The sequence below is a fragment of the Heteronotia binoei genome, chromosome 11 (genome assembly GCF_032191835.1).
Source record: "Heteronotia binoei isolate CCM8104 ecotype False Entrance Well chromosome 11, APGP_CSIRO_Hbin_v1, whole genome shotgun sequence".
Taxonomy (NCBI): domain Eukaryota; kingdom Metazoa; phylum Chordata; class Lepidosauria; order Squamata; family Gekkonidae; genus Heteronotia; species Heteronotia binoei.
This window is the reverse complement of record NC_083233.1, coordinates 82488942-82511785: the sequence shown is the minus strand read 5'-3', so window position 1 is coordinate 82511785 and position 22844 is coordinate 82488942. Positions and strand designations below refer to the sequence as shown.

General features: G+C 49.1%; 1 protein-coding gene across 1 annotated transcript in view; it reads right to left on the bottom strand.

Annotated features, from left to right (window-relative positions):
• MYO1H (myosin IH) overlaps nt 1-22844 on the bottom strand; it is a 102606-nt gene that overhangs the window by 63159 nt on the left and 16603 nt on the right. Inside the window, exons 2-3 of the mRNA XM_060249872.1 lie at nt 1874-2035; nt 345-460 (exon numbers count right to left, since the gene is read on the bottom strand). Coding sequence (XP_060105855.1) covers nt 345-460; nt 1874-2035 — 278 coding nt within the window. The remainder of the gene's footprint in view (nt 1-344; nt 461-1873; nt 2036-22844) is intronic.

The window sequence follows — 22844 nt, the reverse complement described above, 5'->3', positions numbered from 1 at the left end:
CATGGAATGCCCATGAGTTCTTGTATTGTGAGAAAGGGAGAATAGTACTTCTTTCTCTACCTTCAGTATCCCGGGCATAATCTTGTAAACCTCTTGTAATTGCTTTTCTAAAGTCTTGTTTCAACTATGTTTTCAATCTTTTTAAGGATATGTGGTTGGGGGAGTTGATTTTCCACTTGGAGAGCCGCTTCTCTGCTACTACCAAGTTGCAGAATCCTTGGCACGGATGCATAGGGACGCTCCACTTTAAAACTCCTTCAGGAGGAAAACACCTCCCCCCCCCCCAACTTATCCCTCAGAGTGGGGCAACAGGAGATAGAAAGGAAGCTGGAGGTTCTGCTTACATGTGTGGTGGCAGTTCAAAGAAGTTGACCCCTTTGTATTGTTCCATCTGCTTCACCGTGTAGATGTCCAGTTCTTTGTACGGATTCACAGACACCAAGAGGGTGCCAATGTACGTCTACAGGAAAACGAGAACTGTTACAAACATCCAGACAAAAACAGGCTAATCAGAGGGGCTCATAGAAAACATCACTAGATCAGAATTTTTGATACATCATTTTTAAAAAAATAGCCTTCCAAACACAAACTGGTGATAAATACTCCCTTGGAAGTGTATATTAGGGAGGGTGTACTTCATTTCCACCGAGTCCCATGGTGCAGAGTGGTAAAGCTGCAGTACTGCAGTCGGAGCCCTCTGCTCATGACCTGAGTTCGATCCCGGCAGAAGCTGGGCTCAGGTAGCCAGCTCGAGGTTGACTCAGCCTTCCATCCATGGTAAAATGAGTACCCAGTTTGCATCGCAAGCAATACCATCCACCAGCGTTGCCAGCCTCCAGGTGGCATAGAGAAGCCTAGAGTTCCACAGGACAAAGCGACTTATACAACACAAAAAACTGTGGAAAATAACGAATAAATCATGAAAATTACTTCAAAAATATAATTAATTAATTTTTAAACACTGCGACATCACATATTATTGCATGTTATCAAGAATTCATGAATACAAGGTATAAAGTGCAGCGAATAAATTTTCAAAAGTGCTTGAAGTTAATCATGTCCAATGCCGACTTAAGACGCTTGAAGACTATTCACACGACTCGGCGGGACAAATCAAGTGCCAGAGTCAACCGTGTTGCAAATGCAGATAGTTCTTGCTTTTCAAAAAAAAAAAAAATTGATTTTAAGACGTTACTTTAAACTTTCATCCTTTAAAGAAGTTTGATATATAGTGGATAGCCATCAGCCTCTAACAGTAAAGCCTGCAATACTGTTTCAAGTGTCTTCATCTGAGAGACGTTTCCCACTTATCAGCACCCAGCATACCACATTCTTGTGACACGAGCTCTGTTGCATTTGCAACACGGTTGACACTGCACTTTATTTGCCCCGCGGAGTCGGGTCGAATAGTCTTCAAGCATCTTCAAGTCGGCAATGGACATGATTAACTGCAAGCCCTTTTGAAAATTTATTCTCTGCACTTTATACCTTGTATTCATGAATTCTTGATAATATGCAGTAATATGTGATGTTGTAGTGTTTAAAACTTAATGAATTCTATTTCTGAAGTAATTTTCATGATTTATTCGTTATTTTCCACAGTTTTTTGTGTTGTTGTATAATCCTCCAGGGGGTGCCTGTAGTTCTCCTGGAGTTACAACTGACCTCCACGCAACAGAGATCAGTTCCCCTGGAGAAAATGGCTGCTTTTGCAGGTGGACCCTACGATGTTATACCTTACTGAAGTCTCTCCCCCCCCCCAACCCTACCTCCTCTGGCTCCACCCCCCCCCCCCCAAATCTCCAAGTATTTCCCAGCCTGGAGGTGGCAACCTGAGGGGTCCATCACTACAGCAGACAAGTGTGGCCATTACATAGATGAGGTTCTCCCGGTATCTCTTGCGAAGGTTGTCCAGAAAGGCAGATTCACTCGTGTGGGAATCCAGAAGGACAAAGTCTTGGACGCCGACTCGGTCCCGGGCGATCAGAGCCCCCTCCATGTTCAACTGGTTTGGCTTCGTCCACGGCGCTGGTTTCTACGGGGAATAAGGAAACCACCACTTGATTAGGATGCCCCAGAGAGCAGCTGCTCTCTCCCCCTCCTCAAAACAGGCTGGTTCTCTGGCCAACCCTCTCCCCCCCACCACCAAACGACTGGCAAGGGTGGCACCGTGAAGATGGCACCGATGCTCTGAAGGGGCTTGGCTGGTCCCAGCGTAGGGTTGCCTAGTCCAATTCAAGAAATGTCTGGGGACTTTGGGGATGGAGCCAGGAGCAAGGGTGTGACAAGCATCATTGAACTCCAAAGGGAGTTCTGGCCATCACGTTTAAAAGGACTGCACATCTTTTCAATGCCTTCCTTCCATAGGAAATAATGAAGGATATGGGGCACCTTCTTTAGGGGCTCATAGAATTGGTCCCCCTGGTCCAATCGCTTTGAAACTTGGAGGGTATTCTGGGGAGAGGGACTGGATGCTATGCTGAAAATTTGGTACCTCTACCTCAAAAAACAGCCCCCCTCAGAGCCCCAGATATCCGTGGATTGATTCTCCATGATTTTCTATGGGAATAAGTCTCCATAGGGAATAATGGAGTGCCCAGCAGATATTTCCCTCCCCTCCCCCCCCTTTCTGACGACCCTGAAGCAGGGGGAGGGCCTCCAAACCGGGGGATCCCCTGCCCCCACCTGGGGATTGGCAACCCTATCCCAGCCCTGTGGCACAGGGAAGACTGGCATCCCACCCTGGGCACCTGCTGCTGCTGGCTGGGTCAAGCAATGCCCAAAGGGCTAGGCCTGGGCCAGGCTGGCAGTGGTGCAGACCCAGGAGGGAGGGGTACACGGTGCATCTTGTTCACTCACAACATTTCTCTCCTGCCTTTCTGTCCTCGCATGGGCAGTCAAGGCAGCTAATAATTTAAAAACACAGACAATAGAATCACATTCTAAAACCATCAAAATCATTAAAACGATTAAAAACGGGGCTAAAATATGCATAAGCAAAGCTTGTTTTGTAGGAATTCCTTTGCACATTAGGCTACACCTCCCTGTTGTAGCTAATTCTCCAAGAGCTTACAGGGCTCTTAGCACAGGGCCTGCTGTAAGCTCTTGGGAGGACTGGCTACATCAGGGGTGCGTGCCCTAACATGCAAAGGAGTTCCCGCTACAAGAAAAGCCCTTTGTGCAAGACATTAACAACTGCAATCAAAACATTGGTTAGGAAGGCAGGATCACTAAGGGAATGCCTAACACATTTTTAAAAAGTCTTTGCCCGCTAACGGAAGACAGAAAACAGAAAGGGGGCAGACTGATCTCCCTGGGGAGGACATTCCAGAGTGTTGGTGCCATGACCAAGAAGGCCCTGCCCCGGGCTGCCAGCAGCCGCCTAATCCCCAAAGGTGTAGGCATGTGAAGCAGGGCCTCTGAAGATCACCATAGTGATCCCTCTCTCTCAACAGGGGCATTCCTGGGGGCTTGAAGGAGGCAGTGGTCCGTCCTCTCCTGAAGAAACCATCTCTGGACCCTACGGTCCTAGCAAACTACTGCCCACTTTCAAACTTGCCATTCCTGGGCAAGGTAGCGGAGAGGGCGGTGGCAACGCAGCTTCAGGCTTTCTTGGAGGACGCTGTTGTCCTGGATCCCTTCCAGTCCGCCTTCCGCCCTGCCCATGGAACAGAGACAGTGTTGGTTGCCTTGGTGGATGATCTCCAGGGGCATCTGGATCGAGGTGGTTCGGCACTGCTGATCCTTCTCTATCTGTCTGCAGCGTTTGATACGGTTGACCATGAAGTGTTGGCCCACCGGCTCGCTGACGCAGGGATACGGGGGCTGGCCCTTCAATGGTTGGTCCCCTTTCTCCAAGGTCGGGGACAGAAGGTGGCGCTTGGGGGTGAACTCCCCCAGCAGTACCCATTACAATGTGGTGTGCCGCAGGGAGCAATTCTCTCCCCAATGTTATTCAACATCTACATGCACCCCCTTGCCCAGATCAGCCGGAGCTATGGGCTGGGGTGTCATCAATATGCAAATGACACCCAGCTCTATCTGCTGATGGACGGCCACCCGGATTCAGCCCCAGAGGAATTGGGTAGGGCATTGCAAGCCGTGGCTGGCTGGTTGCAACAGAGCCGGCTGAAAATGAATCCATCGAAGATGGAGGTGCTGTGTCTAGAGGCTATAGGGGGCTGGGGTCAGGGATCAGGCTCTCATCCTTTGATGGGGCTCCATTGATGCCCACATCGAGGGTGAAGAGCCTGAGGGTATTTCTGGATGCCTCTCTAACTATGGAAGCCCAGGAGAGCCAGTCTGGTGTAGTGGTTAAGTGTGCGGACTCTTACCTGGGAGAACCGGGTTTGATTCCCCACTCCTCCACTTGCAGCTGCTGGAATGGCCTTGGGTCAGCCAGAGCTCTCTTATCTGGGAGAACCGGGTTTGATTCCCCACTCCTCCACTTGCACCTGCTGGAATGGCCTTGGGTCAGCCAGAGCTCTCTTATCTGGGAGAACCGGGTTTGATTCCCCACTCCTCCACTTGCAGCTGCTGGAATGGCCTTGGGTCAACCAGAGCTCTCTTATCTGGGAGAACCGGGTTTGATTCCCCACTCCTCCGCTTGCAGCTGCTGGAATGGCCTTGGGTCAGCCAGAGCTCTCTTATCTGGGAGAACCGGGTTTGATTCCCCACTCCTCCACTTGCACCTGCTAGCATGGCCTTGGGTCAGCCATAGCTCTGGCAGAGGTTGTCCTTGAAAGGGCACCTGCTGGGAGAGCCCTCTCCAGACCCACCCACCTCACAGGGTGTCTGTTGTGGGGGAGGAAGATAAAGGAGATTGTGAGCCGCTCTGAGATTCTTCGGAGTGGAGGGCGGCGTATAAATCCAATATCATCATCATCTTCTTCTTTTTCCCACCACTGCCAGATTGACCTTTTTCCATCTGAGGCGGCTCAGGCAGTTGGTCCCGTATCTCTACCCCCACAACCTCCACAGTAACCCATGCATTGGTCACTTCCAGGCTAGATTATTGTAACTCTCTCTACGTGGGGCTGCCCTTGACCCTCCTCTGGAAACTCCAGCTGGTGCAGAATGCTGCTGCACAGATGTTGACTTCGTCGCCTATACGGGCCCGGATCCATCCTGTGCTGCGGGAACTGCGCTGGCTACCCATTGAGTACCGGATCCGGTTCAAGGTGTTGGTTTTAACCTTTAAAGCCCTATATGGCCAGGGGCCAGCATACTTTCGGGACCGCCTCTCCCTGTATGAGCTCCGGAGGTCCTTACGGTCAGCAAACCAACAACTCCTGGTAATACCCAGCCCCAGAGACGTCCATCTAGCCTCGACGAGGGCCAGGGCCTTTTCAGCCCCGGCCCCTGCCTGGTGGAATGAGCTCCCCCTGGAGATCCGGGCCCTGTGGGATCTGCTTCGATTCCGCAGGGCCTGTAAAACAGAGCTCTTTCGGCAGGCTTTCAGCTGAGGCAGTGGGCGTCACTTGGGTTTTTTTTTTTAATTTTATAATTTTTATTGATTTTAACTATAAAAAGAAAAAGCGTAAGCATAGATACAGAAGCATTTAAGAGGGGGAGGGGTGGATACAGAGTGGGAGACCAGAAACAAAGAAAAATACAAATTGATCAGTTACATTTCTACCTCCAAATGAAATACCCAATTCTTTCTACCTGCAAGTATGAAATTTTCCCCTTATATTTTACCAACTTTATCTTTCATTATGCACTTTTTACTAAACTATTACTTAAAACACAAGTCTAAACTATTCTTCTTCAGCACATATCAGCATTAAAAAGTCAGAGAAGTCTCAACACAGAACTAAGCTTAACCGTATTAAAAATACAGACTTAACTTATTTTAACAATGTCGTCGTTAAAATGAGCATAAGAAACAAATATCTTTATGGGTTTGTAGAATCTTTCGGGCTCAAGTGCTGTGTTCTACTGGAGAAAGTTTTCCTTCCAGACGTTTCGTTCTGAGAACGATACGTCTGGAAGGAAAACTTTCTCCAGTAGAACACGGCACTTGAGCCCGAAAGATTCTACAAACCCTAATGATGTTACCAGCCGTGAAAACCTGAAATCTTTGATAAATATCTTTATCCTTCTAACTTACTTATTTCAAACTGAAAGAAAAAAAAACAGATTTAAAATATCATAAAACGTAGAGAGAGAGAAAACTAATAAGCAGGAAAAAAAGCATAGTAATTTATCTGTCTCAGTATAAACAATTTCTCCAAACAAACATGTTAAGAGCAGATCTACCAGATTACAGAATAACTGTGTTGTCTGGTGGGCATCACTTGTTACCGGCCTCCCCTCCCTCATTGCATCCCAGCGCTACAAGATCTGCTGGACTTGGACAATAGGTCACATCTGTGAGGCAGAATCTAGCCATCTGAATCTTTGTAATCTTAGATTTTATATTTTAAGTTGTTTTTTTTACTGTTTTCACTAAGGACCATTTTTATGATGTAACCCGTAATGCAGCAGGAGGTCCTTTGATGGTCCCAAACCATATAAGGCTTCGAAGGTCAAGACCAGCCCCTTGAGTTGTGCCTGAAAGCAAGCTGAGAGCCGATGTAGATGGAACACGGCTGGAGTGATCCTGGCTGCACCCAGGGCCAAATAAGGGGGTGCAGAGGGGGGGTTGCCCTGGGCACCGCTGTAGGGGGGGCTGCCAAATTGGGAATGGAGTCCATTCTATTCTATGGGCCCATAAGGGGGTGCCATTTTTTAATTTTGCCCCCCACCTCAAAAAACATGTCGATGTGGTCCTGGCTGCACTAACTGAAGACCCCAGACCCTATCAAGGGCAGCCCCACTTCAAACCAGCTCTGTCCCAAGGAACATTCTCCAGAGAGAGACTTTATGAACAAGAGCATCTGACCAGGGTGATGCTTTCATTTGTGCGCCGCTGGATAAAACCGTCTGGTGCGTGTCTTGCTTCACTAGCTTACATTAAGGGTCCCTTTCCCAAAGATTTTTTAAAAGGAGTCTGCAAGACTCCCTAGCTGGTTATTTTACATAGTTGTTTGCCTCTCAGCAAGATCCCAAGGCTGCGAGCGGTTTAAAGCACTTAAAAGACAGCAACAAATCCTGTAAAACAGTCTAGCAACAAGAAGCAACGACAGCATAAAGATGAAAAACCACAAGGACTAAAACAGATGTTTCCAAGCCAGCAGTACAGTAATTAAGCCTACGGTGTTAATAAAACAAAGATCTGCACCAAACTGCAGCTAAAAGTCTAATTAAAAAGCCATTTGGAATGGGGGAGCTGGCTGGCTATTTCGTTGACTGGGAGAATTCTGTTGCCCTGAGAGCCACAGGCAGGCAGAGAATCTGAGCCCAGAGAACCTGGCTGTGCCGGCAGCAACCTCTTGGCTCCAATGGCTCTTTTAACATCTCAGTAGGGTTGCCAAGTCCAATTCAGGAAATATCTGGGGCTTTGGGGGTGGAGCCAGGAGGCTTTGGGGGTGGAGCCAGGAGCAAGGATTTGACAAGCATAATTGAATTCCAAAGGGAGTTCTGGCCGTCACATTTAAAGGGACCGCACACCTTTTACATGCCTTCCCGCCATTGGAAATAACGAAGGATAGGGACACCTTCTTTTGGGGCTCATAGAATTGGACCCCCTAGTCCAATCTTTTTGAAACTTGGAGGGTGTTTTGAGGAGGGTCTCCAGATGCTATGCTGCATACTTGGTGCCTCTACCTCAAAAAACAGCCGCCGCAGAGCCCCAGGTACCAGCAGATCAATTCTCCATTATACCGAGGGGAATCGGTCTCCATAGGGAATAATGAGTGCCCAGCAGACATTTCCCCCACACACTTCTTTCTAATGACCTTGAAGTGGGGGGAGGGCCTCCAAATCGGGGGATCTCCTGCCCCCACCTGGGGTAGGCAACCCTATATCTCAGCCCGCTGTACTGTTTTTGGTCAAAGCTTTGATCTTTTGGTAGGGCTGGCAAGTCTGGGTTGAGAAACTCCTGAAGCTTTGGAGGTGGACCCTGGGGAGAACAGGGACCACAGGGGGGCAGAAGGCGAGACAGCCCACCCTCCCATGCCACCATTTTGTCCAGGGGAAGTGATCTCTGTAGTCTAGAGCAGGGGTGGCCAACGGTAGCTCTCCAGATGTTTTTTTGCCTACAACTCCCATCAGCCCCAGCCAGCATGGCCAACGGCTAGGGCTGATGGGAGTTGTAGGCAATATACATCTGGAGAGCTACCGTTGGCCACCCCTGCTCTACTCCACTCTAAATTCAGTATCCAATATCGTCTATCTTCTTCTTCTCCTTCTTTCTGCAAAGCAGTTGTCTTATATCCTGTACTCCACTCTAAAGCAGGGGTGGCCAAGGGTAGCTCTCCAGATGTTTTTTGCCTACAACTCCCATCAGCCCCCGCCAGCATGGCCAATGGCTGGGGCTGATGGGAGTTGTAGGCAATAAACATCTGAAGAGCTACCATTGGCCACCCCTGGTCTAGAGAGCAGTGGTCATTCTGGGAGAATGCCAGGCCCCACCTGGAAGTTGGCAACCTTATCCTCTGGATCGGCTTCCTTGGTCTGTGGAACAGCAAGAAAGAAACTTCCAGAGGGTCTCAGGATTGGTCTGCAGGAGAACAGCTGGATTCAGTTCCAGGAGCTGATTATGGAAGTCACAGAAAGCAAAAATTACAGAAGGGGGCAAGCGAAAGAAGGTGGAGCTCGACAGAGAGACGCCCAGCAAATCCACTACCTGAGATTCTCCATTGTGCTATGGGCTGCTACTCTCCAGTTCCACCTCCTCTTACTTCTCTTTTTTATATGTTTGTAAACAGTTCAAGTGCTTCCCAGTCACCTCATAAGGACACAAGAGAGCCCCTAAAGAAGGTGCCCTCATCCTCCATTATTTCCAAACGAGGCAAGGCATTTAGAAGCGCCCCGTGGCGCAGAGTGGTAAAGCTGCAGTCGGTGCCCTCTGCTCACGACCTGAGTTCAATCCCAGCGGAAGCTGGTTCAGGTAGCCGGCTCCAGGCTGACTCCACCTTCCATCCTTCCAAGGTCGGTCAAATGAGTCCCCAGCTTGCTGGGGAGAAAGTGTAGATGACTGGGGAAGGCAATGGCAAACCACCCCATAAAAAGTCTGCCGTGAAAACGTTGTGAAAACAACATCACCCCAGAGACGGAAACGACTGGTGCTTGCACAGAGGACCTTTCCTTTTCGGTTCCCTTTAAATGAGATGGCCAGAGCTCCTTTTGGAGTTCAATTGTGCTTCTCACAACCTTCCTCCTGGCTCCACCCCCAAAGTCTCCAGCTGTTTCTTGAGTCAGACCTGGCAACTGGACCCTTGCAGGTGGGCCATAATTGTCAACTCCAAGCAGAGTCCCTCAAGACTCCAGCATTTCCTGAACTGGAAGGCTGTCTTGGACAGTAATACAAAATCTCCCCCCATCCCAAGGCTGTGGAAGCAAAGATAAAGATTAAGAACTCTCTCAAAGCAATAGTGGCCCCGTGGCGCAGAGTGCTAAAGCAGCAGTACTATGGTCCGAACTCTCTGCTCAGGACCTGAGTTCGATTCCGGAGGAAGCTGGATTCAGGTAGCCGGCCCAAGGTCGACTCTGCCTTCCATCCTCCCGAGGTTGGTCAAATGAGTCCCCAGCTTGCTGGGGGGAAAGTGTAGATGACTGGGGAAGGCAATGGCAAACCACCCCGTAAAAAAGACTGCCGTGAAAACATTGTGAAAGCAACGTCACCCCAGAGTCGGAAACGACTGGTGCTTGCACAGGGGACCTTTTCCTTTCCTCAAAGCAATGGAATGAAACTCAGCCTGGAGAAAGTCTCCCATTTCCCCCTGAGGCTTCGCCTTCCAAGAAGACAAGAGCAACTAAAATAAAAGTCAAAACTGTCCCCTGTCATCATGGCTGAGGCAAAGACTGGCAACGCTAACTAAGTTGCCAGGTCTGTGTTGAAAAATACCTGGAGACTTTGAAGGTGGAGCCAGCAGAGGGTGGGGTTTGGGGAGGGGAGGGGCCACAGAGTCTAGCCTGCAACATACTAATTTTCTCCAGGGGAGCTGATCTCTGCCAGCTGGAAATCAGTTGCAAAAACAGGAGATCTCCAGGCCTCCCCTGGAGGCTGGCAACCCTAACTCTAACCCAGAGGCTTTCTATTTGCCTCCCCAGGTGACTTGAGACTAGCCATTCTCCCTTGTCCTTCTCCTCCCCTCTCTTCCTTGCAGTGTGTGTGGCAGGGTGGAGTATCATAGAATCCTAGAGTTGGAAGGGACCTCTAGGGTCATCTAGTCCAACCCCCTGCACAATGCAGGAAACTCACAAACACCTCCTCCTAAATTCACAGGATCTTCATTGCTGTCAGATGGCCATTTAGCCTCTGTTTAAAAACCTCCAAGGAAGGAGAGCCCACCACCTCCTGAGGAGGAAGCCTCTTCCACTGAGGAATCGCTCTAACGGTCAGGAAGTTCTTCCTGATGTTGAGCCGGAAACTCTTTTGATTTCAACCCAATAATGCAGCCCTCTCTTGCGGGGAGGCCATCGCAGCAGCCCACCCCCCAGGCACTTTTACTCAGAATGAGCCTCCCCTGGGGGCCAAACCAGAGGAGAGCCGAGAGTTCCACATCCAGAGCGTCTGGACATTTTTTAAAAACTCCGTTATCGCTTGCCCAGGGATCCAACTCCACTTTATCAGATTTGGCATTGATTCTTGAATACAAAAAAGCAGCCCCGTGGCGCAGAGTGGTAAAGCAGCAGTACTGCAGTACTGTGATCTGAACTCTCTGCTCACGACCTGCATTCTATCCCATCAAAAGCTGGTTCAGGTAGCCCGCCCAAGGTTGACTCAGCCTTCCATCCTTCCAAGGTCGGTCAAATGAGTCTCCAGCTTGCTGGGGGGGAAGTGTAGATGACTGGGGAAGGCAATGGCAAACCACCCCGTAAAAAGGTCTGCTGTGAAAACGTTGTAAAAGCAACGTCACCCCAGAGTCAGAAACGACCAGTGCTTGCACAGGGGACCTTTCCTTTCCTTGAATACAGCCAATAAGCATTCTCCCCGTTGACTTCCCATCTTCACAGTTCCAAAAGAGAGGGATGGGGTTGATACCCCATTCCCCCCAAAAAAACCATGAGCCTGGAATTGCCTGCTCCCATTCTGCATGCTCTCTACGGTTGCCAGCCTCCAGGTGGGACCTGGGGATTACAGAATTACATCTCATCACCAGAGATCAGCTCCCCAGGAGAAAACGGCTTCTTTGGAGGGGGGACTCTCTGACATTGGGCACCACTGAGGTCCCCGCCCTCCCCAGACTCCACCCCCCAAATCTCCAGGAGTTTCCCCACCAGGAGGTGGCAACCTTACTCTCCCTGTCCCCCGCTGGTGGCCAGTCCCAGCCACCCCTGCTGGCCCCTTCCAAGCTGCACCGCTAGACCAGTAGCTTACCTCTTTCCCTTCCTCCCCGCTTCTCTGCGGATTCAAGAAAGAGGTCTTTGTAAAGCAGCTTCTAATTTGAACATATTGTTGCAAAGTTGCTCCAGATTGGAGCGCTGCTCCTTCAGTGGGAATCCACAATGGCAGCTGGAAAGGGAGAGCTGAGAGACAACAGACTCCCTTTACGCCCAGACCTTGCTTCCCAAGGGCTTGTCAGCCTCTGCCAGCCCAAGGTCACAAGCCAAACAGCCATCTCTATGGGAAGCAGGGATAGTTCCCCGGGCAGGCCCCGGGCCCCTCTCAGAAGGAATCACCACATTCATTTGCACTACAGCCCCCAAATGAAAAGATCTGGGAGATGTTCAGGTGAAGGCTTGTGACAAGGGCCAGCCCGGAAACACACAGCTTGTGCCTCTGAGCATGTCTAGAAGGAGACTCTCCAACACAAGAGCGACCCCAGTCCTCTCACACTAGGGTTCAATCCAAGAAATATCTGGGGACTTTAGGGGTGGAGCCCGGAGCAAGGTTGCAACAAGCATAACCGAACTCCAAAGGGAGTTTGGGTCATCATATCTAAAGGGACCACGCTCCTTTTAAATGCCTTCCCTCCGTTGGAAATAATGAAGGATTGGGGCACCCTCTTTTGGGGCTCACAGAACTGGACCCCCTGGTCCAATCCTTTTGAAACCCGGAGGGTGTTTTGAGTGGAGGCAGTGGATGCTATGCTGCAAATTTGGTGCCTCTACCTCAAAGAACACCTCCCCCAGAGCCCCGGATACCGACAGATCGATTTTCCACGATACCCTATAGGAATCGGTCTGCATAGGGAATAACGCAGTGCCCAGCAGACATTTCCCTCCCCCCACCCCCCCCCTGCTTTCTGATGACCCTGAAGAGGGGGGAGGGCCTCCAAACCGGGGGATCCCCTGCCACCACCTGGGGATTGGCAACCCTATCTCACACACATCTTGATTTTCACAGCAGGGCTTCCAGTCAGAGCGTGGGACAGAATTCAGCCCCAGGTCACCCACTGCTGTTGGTTTCCCTGAAGGATGAATGAGATGTGGCATACCATGAAGTATGGTCTACCACCTTTTTGAATTTACGCCTGTCTGTACGTGAACGCAAAAATACGCCTTACCTTCTCTGAGACGGGAGGGAGGGAGAGGGAGAGAATGAGAGGCCTTGAAATACCAGGAGCTGCAGACTGGATCAGATTTCCTTAACCTATTTCTTTTTACTGGACACCCTGCAAACTGGCTCTCTTTCCACTTCCCTCCCGAGATCAAGATTCCAAGCCGATGCAGAAAACCCAGTTTCCACCTAAAGATGAGAGCCGGTTGTGGGGTGTGTGTGCTGTGGCACTGCTCAGATAAGCCCCATCCTGAATACTAGCACAGCTTTTGCAATGGGAGCAGGGAAGGAACATCTGAGCCATTCTGTGTATCGTTTACATTAAGAAAGGTAAAAGTAGACCCCTGTGCAAGCACCAGTCGTTTCTAACACTGGGGTGACATTGCTTTCATGTTTTCACGGCAGACTTTTTATGGGGTGGTTTGCCATTGCCTTCCCCAGTCTTTTACACTTCCCTCCCAGCAAGCTCAGGACTCATTTGACAGACCTCGGAAGGACAGAAGGCTGAGTCAGAACTCTCTGCTCACAACCTGAGTTCAATCCCGGCGGAAGCTGAGTTCAGGTAGCCAGCTCAAGGTTGACTCAGCCAACTATCCTTCCGAGGCTGGTAAAAAGAGTATCCAGTTTGCTGGGGGGAAAGTGTAGAGGACTGGGGAAGGCAATGGCAAACCACCCCGTAAAAAGTCTGTCGTGAAAACATTGTGATGCAACGTCACCCCAGAGTTGGAAACAACAGGTGTTTGCACAGAGGACCACCTTTACCTTTTTAATATTTTGTTTATTTAACATTCTCTGATAACTGACACCTCTTGCTCTGAATTGCTGCATCAGCGTCTGTGCTGTAGCAATCTTGACTATGCTGTTCAGATGTGTATCTGTCAGTTGCAAACCTACTTTTGATTTGCTTGCAGGCCTGACAGGATGCCTCTGGGGGCCTGATCCATCCCCCAGGCTGTATGTTTGACACCCTGCTGTAGAGTTTTCAAGGCAAGAGACACTGAGAAGTGGTTTTGCCATTGGCTGTCTCTGCAGCGCAACCCAGAACTTCCTTGGGGGTTTCCTATCCAAATAAGGCCTAAGGACAGGGAGCAGCCTCCTTTGCCTCTGAGATCTGACTTGCCTGGGCTATCCAGGTTGGAAAACACCTGGCGATTTGGGTGGGGGTGTAGCCTAGGGAGGGTGGGGTTTGAGGAGGGACCCTTAGCAGGATACAATGCCATAAGAGTCCACCATCCAAAGCAGCCATTTCCTCCAGGGGAACTGATCGTGGTCATTTTGTGATCAACTGTAATAGCAGGAGGTCTCCAGGTGCCACCTGGAGATTGGCAACCCTCTCTTTAATGTTCATTTTGGAACCTAGTCCAGACTGAGTTATATTCTTTTTGCTAATTGATATGGTACCCAGGGCTTTTTTTGTAGAACAAGCCCAGCAGGAACTCATTTGCATATTAGGCCACACCCCCTGGAGGCACCATTTTTTCACGTGCAGGGCTTTTTGTAGAACAAGCCCAGCAGGGACTCATTTGCATATTAGGCCACACCCCCTGATGGCACCATTTTCCGCACCGGGCTTTTTGTAGAACAAGCCCAGCAGGGACTCATTTGCATATTAGGCCACACCCCCTGATGGCACCATTTTCCGCACAGGGCTTTTTGTAGAACAAGCCCAGCAGGGACTCATTTGCATATTAGGCCACACACACCTGGTGCCAAGCCAGGCGGAACTGCATTCCTGCTCAAAAAATGCCCTGATGGTACCTATACATTTAAAAGTTCATTTAGGGTTTTTTTTAAAAAAGAAAAAACCCCGCTCTGGCAAGAGTGGATTCAGGATGGCACTAGTGATGGCCAGTCAGTGCTGCACACACCCACCTTCTGTGGCGAACTGATTTCTGTTGTATGTCTAACCAGAATGTAGCAAGTGCACTTCCAGAGCATCTCCAAGGGTTGCCAGGGAACCTCCGCTAAGCATACAGATAAACACTTATGGCCAGGGCTTTTTTTGTAGGAAAAGCCCAGCAGGAACTCATTTGCATATTAGGGCACACCCCCTGGTGCCAAGCCAGCCAGAACTGCACTCCTTTACTTCCTTTCCATTTATATCCCACCCATTAGCCACCTATTAGCCACAGTGTATGTGTGTATATAAAATTTTTTGCCACTGTGTGACACAGAGTGTTGGACTTGATGGGCCGTTGGCCTGATCCAACATGGCTTCTCTTATGTTCTTATGTGACACAGAGTGTTGGACTGGATGGGCCATTGGCCTGATCCAACATGGCTTCTCTTATGTTCTTATGTGACACAGAGTGTCGGACTGGATGGGCCATTGGCCAGATCCAACATGGCTTCTCTTATGTTCTTATGTGACACAGAGTGTCGGACTGGATGGGCCATTGGCCAGATCCAACATGGCTTCTCTTATGTTCTTATGTGACACAGAGTGTTGGACTTGATGGGCCGTTGGCCTGATCCAACATGGCTTCTCTTATGTTCTTATGTTCTTATTCCAAATGAACTCAGGGCGGCTAACAATCATATAAAGATTAACATCTCAATTTCAAACAATAAAACAATAAGTCCATTATACTTTAAAACAATTTAAAACAAAGGATTGGTGCTATACAGAGTCTACAATTTATCTGTTGATGTTCCTTCTGGTGGAGTTACCCAGCAGCATAAAGCAGCAGCCTTCTCCCCTGTACATTCTTGCTCAAAAAAAGCCTGCTTTTGGCACTAGAATTGTGTTGCAAGCTCCAAATAAGCGTCAATGCACACAGGCTCATTCCTCACTTAACAGCAATGTAGCAATGTAGCACCCATGCAAAACTGCCAATAGATCCATTTCTACAGATAGAAATTTACATTTTGTTTTAAACACAAAGTCTATTTGCACATTTGGGTACCAGTTCTCAGCTAATGAATTAGGAAAGAGAAGAAGAGATGGTTTTTATACCCCGCTCTTCACTACCCAGAGGAGTCTCAAAATGGCTTACAGTCTCCTTCCTTTCCTCTCTCAACACCGCAATAATAACTTTGTAAGCAGGCGGGGCTGAGAGAGCTCTTTTGAGAACTCTGACAGGCCCAAGATCACCCATCTGGCTGCATGTCAAGGAAGTGTAGGAATCGAACCTGGTTCTTCAGATGAGAGTCCGCCACTCTTAACCACTATACCATACTGGCTCACCATGAACAAGGGGTGAGTGTGGATGTGTAAGCCAGCCCCGGCAACTTTTGTTAAAATGTCATCTAGTGGGGAAAAGACTTTTCTCTGCCAGAAACTGTGGAGAGCTGCTGTCCGTGAGATATGACTGCGCCAGCAATATCAGGACTTTTATCCAGCACGAGGCAGCTGGAAATGGTCATATAACATACGCAAAAAGGGCATTCCTTCAGAAGAGGTCTGCCACATTTTCGTCTCTGGCAAATTCATGACAGCAGACATTCCCCAGGTTAAGCTTCTCCAACTGCATCTATTCGGCAAGCTAAGAAGAGCTGTCCGCCCCCTTTCCTCAACAGGAATGCCCCTGTATAAATGGATGGTGCGGTCTCATTTGGAATACTGTGTGCAATTCTGGTCACTGCACCTCAAAAAGGATATTATAGCATTGGAAAAAGTGCAGAAAAGGGCAACTAGAATGATTAAAGGGTTGGAACACTTTCCCTATGAAGGAAGGTTAAAACGCTTGGGGCTCTTTAGCTTGGAGAAACGTCAACTGCAGGGTGACATGATAGAGGTTGACAAGATTATGCCTGGGATGGAGAAAGTAGAGAAAGAAGTACTTTTCTCCCTTTCTCACGATGCAAAAACATTCAATGAAATTGCTGAGCAGTCAGGTTAAAACGGATAAAAGGAAGTACTTCTTCACCCAAAGGGTGATTAACATGTGGAATTCACTGCCACAAGAGGTGGTGGCGGCTACAAGCATAGCCAGCTTTAAGAGGGGATTGGATAAAAATATGGAGCAGAGGTCCATCAGTGGCTATTAGCCACAGTATATATACATACATACATACACACACACACATATATGTATGTGTGTATATGTATGTATGTGTGTGTGTGTGTGTATGCACACACACATATATTGGCCACTGTGTGACACAGAGTGTTGGACTGGATGGGCCATTGGCCTGATTCAACATGGCTTCTCTTACGTTCTTATGATCTCTACTCTTAACATTTGTGTGACAGGCAGAAACTCACTCAGAGCAGCCTTTCTCCCTGCAGGTTTTCCTGACACTTATTAGATTTCCAGGGGTGAAACACCTCTTTAAAGGCACAGGAGCCGTCAAAGGTGGGGGGGGGGGGGGGAGAGCAGTTTTATTGCAAAAGACACTAATCTACTGAGCGTTTCTTCCACATCGCAAGCATGAGCTATCCATCCGTCCCCCACAAGAGGTCGCCCTGCAACTCTTTGTCAAAGTCCCACTGCCTTTCCTCTCTTGTTGTTGTTCAGTCACACAGTCATCCGACTCTTTGCAACCCCCTGGACCAAGTCACACCAGGCCCTCCTGTCTTCCGAAGTCTGCTCAAATTCATGTTAGTTACATCAGTAACGCTGTCCGGCCATATCGTCTGCCGTCCCCTTCTTCTTTTGCCTTCTGTCTTTCCCAGCATCAGGATCTTCTCCAGGGAGTGCTCCCTTCTCATTGGGTGGCAAAAGGATTGGAGCTTCAGCTTCAGCATCTGACCTTCTAGGGAACAGTCTGGGTTGATTTCCCTTAGGACTGACTGATTGGATCTTCTTGCAGTCCAAGGGGCTCTCAAGAGTCTTCTCCGGCACCACAGCTCAAAAGCATCTATTCTTCTGTGCTCGGCCTTCCTTATGGTCCAGCTCTCACAGCCATACATTACTACCGGGTTTCCTCTCTTGGCCTGCTGCCAATAGGATACTCAGGATAGGTGGGATAGAAAGCAGGCTGGGTGGGGTAGAAACTGAACTGTTCTTTCTCAAGGCCTAAGGACAGGGATCAGCCTTCATTGCACTGGATCTAGCAGAACCATTCTGCTAACAGGGGGGGGGGGCGGTTTGCCACATTGGTCCGAAGCAACAGAATGAGTCCAGTGTCTTTAAGGTTCCTCAGACTTTGTTCCGTTCCACTAACAGAGCTACTTCCCTCCAGAGCAAAAGGGTTGTAGTGCTGGGAAAACCACTGTTAGACGAGCAGATCCACCAGATTCAACTTGGGTGTTTGCCAGAAAGGTATGATGGGTGCTGATACTCATTTAATAGATTCCCTGGAAATTTCACAGCCAATACACAGAACCGAAAAGTGTCCCTGGGCTCCACCCGGTACAAGCCTCAGCGTGGGAGAAAAGAAGTAATAAACAAGGGCCCTTTTTGAGCACAGACAAACCACCGTTAGACACCACCCAAAGCCCCCAAAACCCATGGGGTTTAGCAGGCCTTGAATTCAGCAGGAGCTCACAGGCGCACAGCTCCTGAACCTTTTTGAGGGTCCCCCCTCCTCCTCTCCACCTACCTTGTCCACTGAACAGCTGGTGCAGCTGCATAACAATCCCTGGATTAGGAGAGCGGGCAGCCAGCCAGCCACCAGGGGCTTTGCCATGCCCCCAGCAGCCCTCGTTAACCCTGGAGAAGGTCGCACCACCCTTTCTCCACTTCTTATGTGATTTGGGGCAGCAAGTGGCTTGCTGGCCTTTTGACTGCAGGGTGGGCAGCCAAGGAGAGCCCCAGGAGAGCAAGGCCTGCTTGGGCTGGCTGGAACTCTAGCCAGTCCAAGCAGGTCTCGCTTGCCCAGGGCTCTCCTTTCTTGCAGCGGGTTGCTTTTGGCTGGGGGGGGCAGCATATGCTAATGAGCTCCACTATCTATTTTTCTATAAATGACTCCGGGGGTTCAGAGGATTGTCATTAAGCATTGAAGCATCTAACCCACTTGATGCCGCTGGGGGGAAATGGTCTGAAGGGGCAACTCAAAGACAAAACTGAATCTCCACCCTTCTGATTTGAGAAGGCTCCCCTTACACAGAACAGGCAAGGAAATGAACCTCTAGCTTCGCACCCTTGACTGAGCAAACGTTAAGAGGGGGAAAGAAATCAACAGATTTCATGAATCCTGCTCCACTGAATAGTCCGGGGGGCCTCAAGGCAGTGCCTGCAGCCACCAGTGTGCCCACCAGGGGGGTTTTTTGGGGGAGGAGCTTACAGTAAGCCCTGTACTTAGGGGGTTGCCAAGTCTAATTCAAGAAATATCTGGGGACTTTGGGGGTGGAGCCAGGAGACATTGGGGGTGGAGCCAGGAGCAAGGTTGTGACAAGCATAATTGAACTCCAAAGGGCGTTCTGGCCATCACATTTAAAAGGACCGCACACCTTTTCAATGCCTTCCCTCCATTGGAAGTAATGAAGGAGGGGCGCCTTCTTTTGGGGCTCATAGAACGGGACCCCCTGGTCCAATTGTTTTGAAACATGGCGGGTATTTCGGAGGGAGACACTGGATGCGACACTGAAATGTGGTGTCTCTATTTCAAAAGACAGCCCCCCCCCAGAGCCACAGGTACCTGCGGATCAATTCTCATTATTACCTATGGAAATAAGTCTCCATAGGGGATAATAGAGTTCCCAGCAGACATCTCCCTCCCCCCCTCGCTTTCTGCTGACTCTGAAGAGGGGGGAGGAGGGGTCTCCAAGTGGGTGATCCCCTGCCCCCACCTGGGGATTTTCAGTGGAGAACGAGACCACGGAAACTGTGAAATGACACTCTCACTCCGTGTAGAAAAAATATATACAATTGTATTCAATATGTATTCAGTCTTTTCCAAAACATATCCATCCTCTTGTAAATATCTCAGTGGTACAGACAAAAAACCATCTTGTGCACAACACTCTACAGTCCAAACAATACAAATTAAAGTCCAACGAATCATAAAAAGAACTGGTCCATTTCGTTCTTCATAAGAACATAAGAGAAGCCATGTTAGATCAGGCCAATGGCCCATCCAGTCCAACGCTCTGTGGTCACATAAGAACATCAGAGAAGCCCTGTTGGATCAAGCCAGTGGCCCATCCAGTCCAACACTCTGTGTCACATAAGAACAGAAGAGAAGCCCTGTTGGATCAGGCGAGTGGCCCATCTAGTCCAACACTCCGTGTCACATAAGAACATAAGAGAAGCCATGTTGGATCAGGCCAATGGCCCCTCCAGTCCAACACTCCGTGTCACATAAGAACATAAGAGAAGCCCTGTTGGATCAGGCCAATGGCCCATCCAGTCCAACACTCTGTGTCACATAAGAACATAAGAGAAGCCATGTTGGATCAGGCCAATGGCCCATCCAGTCCAACACTCCCGTGTCACATAAGAACATAAGAGAAGCCCTGTTGGATCAGGCCAATGGCCCATCCAGTCCAACACTCTGTGTCACATAAGAACAGAAGAGAAGCCCTGTTGGATCAGGCCAATGGCCCATCCAGTCCACCACTCTGTGTCACATAAGAACATAAGAGAAGCCATGTTGGATCAGGCCAATGGCCCATCCAGTCCAACACTCTGTGTCACATAAGAACATAAGAGAAGCCATGTTAGATCAGGCCAATGGCCCATCCAGTCCAACACTCTGTGTCACATAAGAACATAAGAGAAGCCATGTTAGATCAGGCCAATGGCCCATCCAGTCCAACACTCTGTGTCACATAAGAACATAAGAGAAGCCATGTTCGATCAGGCCAATGGCCCATCCAGTCCAACACTCTGTGTCACACAGCGGCCAAAATTTTTTTTTATATATATACACACACACACACACATATACACACTGTGGCTAATAGCCACTGATGGACCTCTGCTCCATATTTTTATCTAACCCCCTCTTGAAGGTGGCTACGCTTTAGGCTTCCCAATCCCCAGGTCCCAGATGGGCAATCCCCCGGTTTTACAGGCTTCCCCCCTCCCCCAGCCAGCTGGCCGGCGGGGGAAGCCCCACCCCCACAGCCATCATGCACCACCATGAACGATTCCCTTAGGGAATGATGGGGAATTGATCCACGGGTATCGGGGGCTCTGGGGGGGCTGTTTTTTTGAGATAGAGGCACCAAATTTTCAGTATAGCATCCAGTACCTCTCCCCAAAATACCTCCCAAGTTTCAAAAAGATTGGACCAGGGGGTCCAATTCTATGAGCCCCAAAAGAAGGTGTCCCTATCCTTCATTATTTCCTATGGAAGGAAGGCATTTAAAAAGATGTGCAGTCCCTTTAAATGTGATGGCCAGAACTCCCTTGAAGTTCAATTTATGCTTGTCACACCCCTTGCTCTTGGCTCCGCCCCAATGTCTCCTGGCTCCACCCCCAAAGTCCCCAGATATTTCTTGAATTGGACTTGGCAACCCTACTATGCTTGTGGCCGCCACCACTTCCTGTGGCAGTGAATTCCACCTGTTAATCACCCTTTGGGTGAAGAAGTACTTCCTTTTATCCGTTTTAACCTGTCTGCTCAGCAATTCATCGAATGCCCACATCAGGGGACCGTCTTTTATATTTATAAGTTCGGTAGTGTTGTAGTGCTGTACTTCATATCCTGCCTTCCAAATTATTATTATTATATGGAATCTCTTACTGGAACGCCACTGCCAGTCTCTAACCCTAAGTCCTGGTGCCCACCAACTCCTTTCCAGGTACCAACTGAGTGTTCTTAGAAAGCGGGTGAGGCCAGGTGGGGCTTTCGCCCAGGCCCAGCAGGGCTTCTAATTGGCCACTGGGGATTTGATTGGCTCTGCAGGTTATTAAAAAACTCTGCTTTGGTAGCAACTGCCACCAGGCACAAGTCACTGTGTGGCTGAAGGGAAACTGCAGTAGCCATTTTGTAGCTGGCTCTGCCTACTGTGGCAGCCATTTTGTGGCTGGCTCTGCCTACTGTGGCAGGCATTTTGTGGTTGCACCCACGATGCTGTGTGTCAGAATTCCAAGGGTGCCAACAGGCTCAAAAAGGCTGGGGACCCAAATCCCTAAAGTTGTTGTTGTCGCCATCAAGTCAAAGCTAACTTATGGCATCCTCAGAGGGTTTCCAAGGCAAGAGTCGTTCAGAGGTGGTTTTGTCGTTGCCTGCCTCTGCGTAGCAACCCTGCTATTCCCTAGCAATGTCCCATCCAAGTGCTAAACAGGACCTACCCTGTTTATCTTCCAAGATAATTCATAAAGCCTCGTGCAGGCAGTAATTTTTGAACCCTTTTATGAATCTATCTAAGCTTGGGCCTTTTTTGTCACATCCCATTGGACTAAATTCCATTATTTCGTCATACTGAGCTTCAGGGGTCATTTTGTAGAAAAAGAGGTGCTGGAGCTCATTAGCCCAACTTATATACATAACTCCTTTGCATCTGCCACACGCCCTTGACATCACCGGAAGGTGGACTAAATTTTATTAGCTCAGCATCTACCTTAAAACGCTTCTTGAATTCTAATAGTCATCATAAAGAAGACGGCTGCAGATTTATACCCCACCCTTCTCTCTCAATCAGAGACTCAGAGTGGCTTACAATCTCCTATATCTTCTCCCCCCCACAACAGACACCCTGTGAGGTGGGTGGTGCTTGAGGAGGGGCTCTCCCAGAAGCTGCCCTTGTAAGGACAATTCCTACAAGAGCTATGACTAACCCAAGGCCATTCCAACAGCTGCAAGTAGAGGAGTGGGGAATCAAACCCAGTTTCTCCCAGATGAGAGTCTGCACACTTAACCACTACACCAAACTGGCTCTTACTCCCATCCATTGTTGCTGAGTTTGTGCAAGCTAACTCATGGTTTTTTAGCCTCTGGCTCACACATTTTTGTCTCGGCTCAGGAAAAATGGCCCCAGAGCAAACCAATTCATGCAGCAGCTCACAACTTTAATGCCAGTAGCTCACAAAGTAGAATTTTTGCTCACAATACTCCACATCTTAGAGGGAACATTGCACCATACTTTTTAAATTACTTTTTCTTATGTGGCCACAGTGGCATGATGAAGATTTCCATCCATCTGCTTGATATGTTTTGGCTATTTCCCCATTTTTTGTGGGGGGGAAATACTAGAAAGTTTGTCAAATCTTAAGAGTTCAGCAAAATTCTCACAGGGAGTTTGAATAATGGAGCTCAGAAGCAAGTCCTTTTTGAGGGGGGGGTGTAAGAAAGAGCACAATAAATGTAGAGGTTCTGGAGCTCGGCTCCTGTGAGCTCCTGCTCAAATGAGGCCTGCTGGGCTTCATTTCACTATGTTAAAAAATAAAGGGGGGAAGTTTGGGGTGTGTGGGTTGCGGGCAGTTCTGTAGAAATCGTGGGAAGGGAGTTTGGTTGGCCA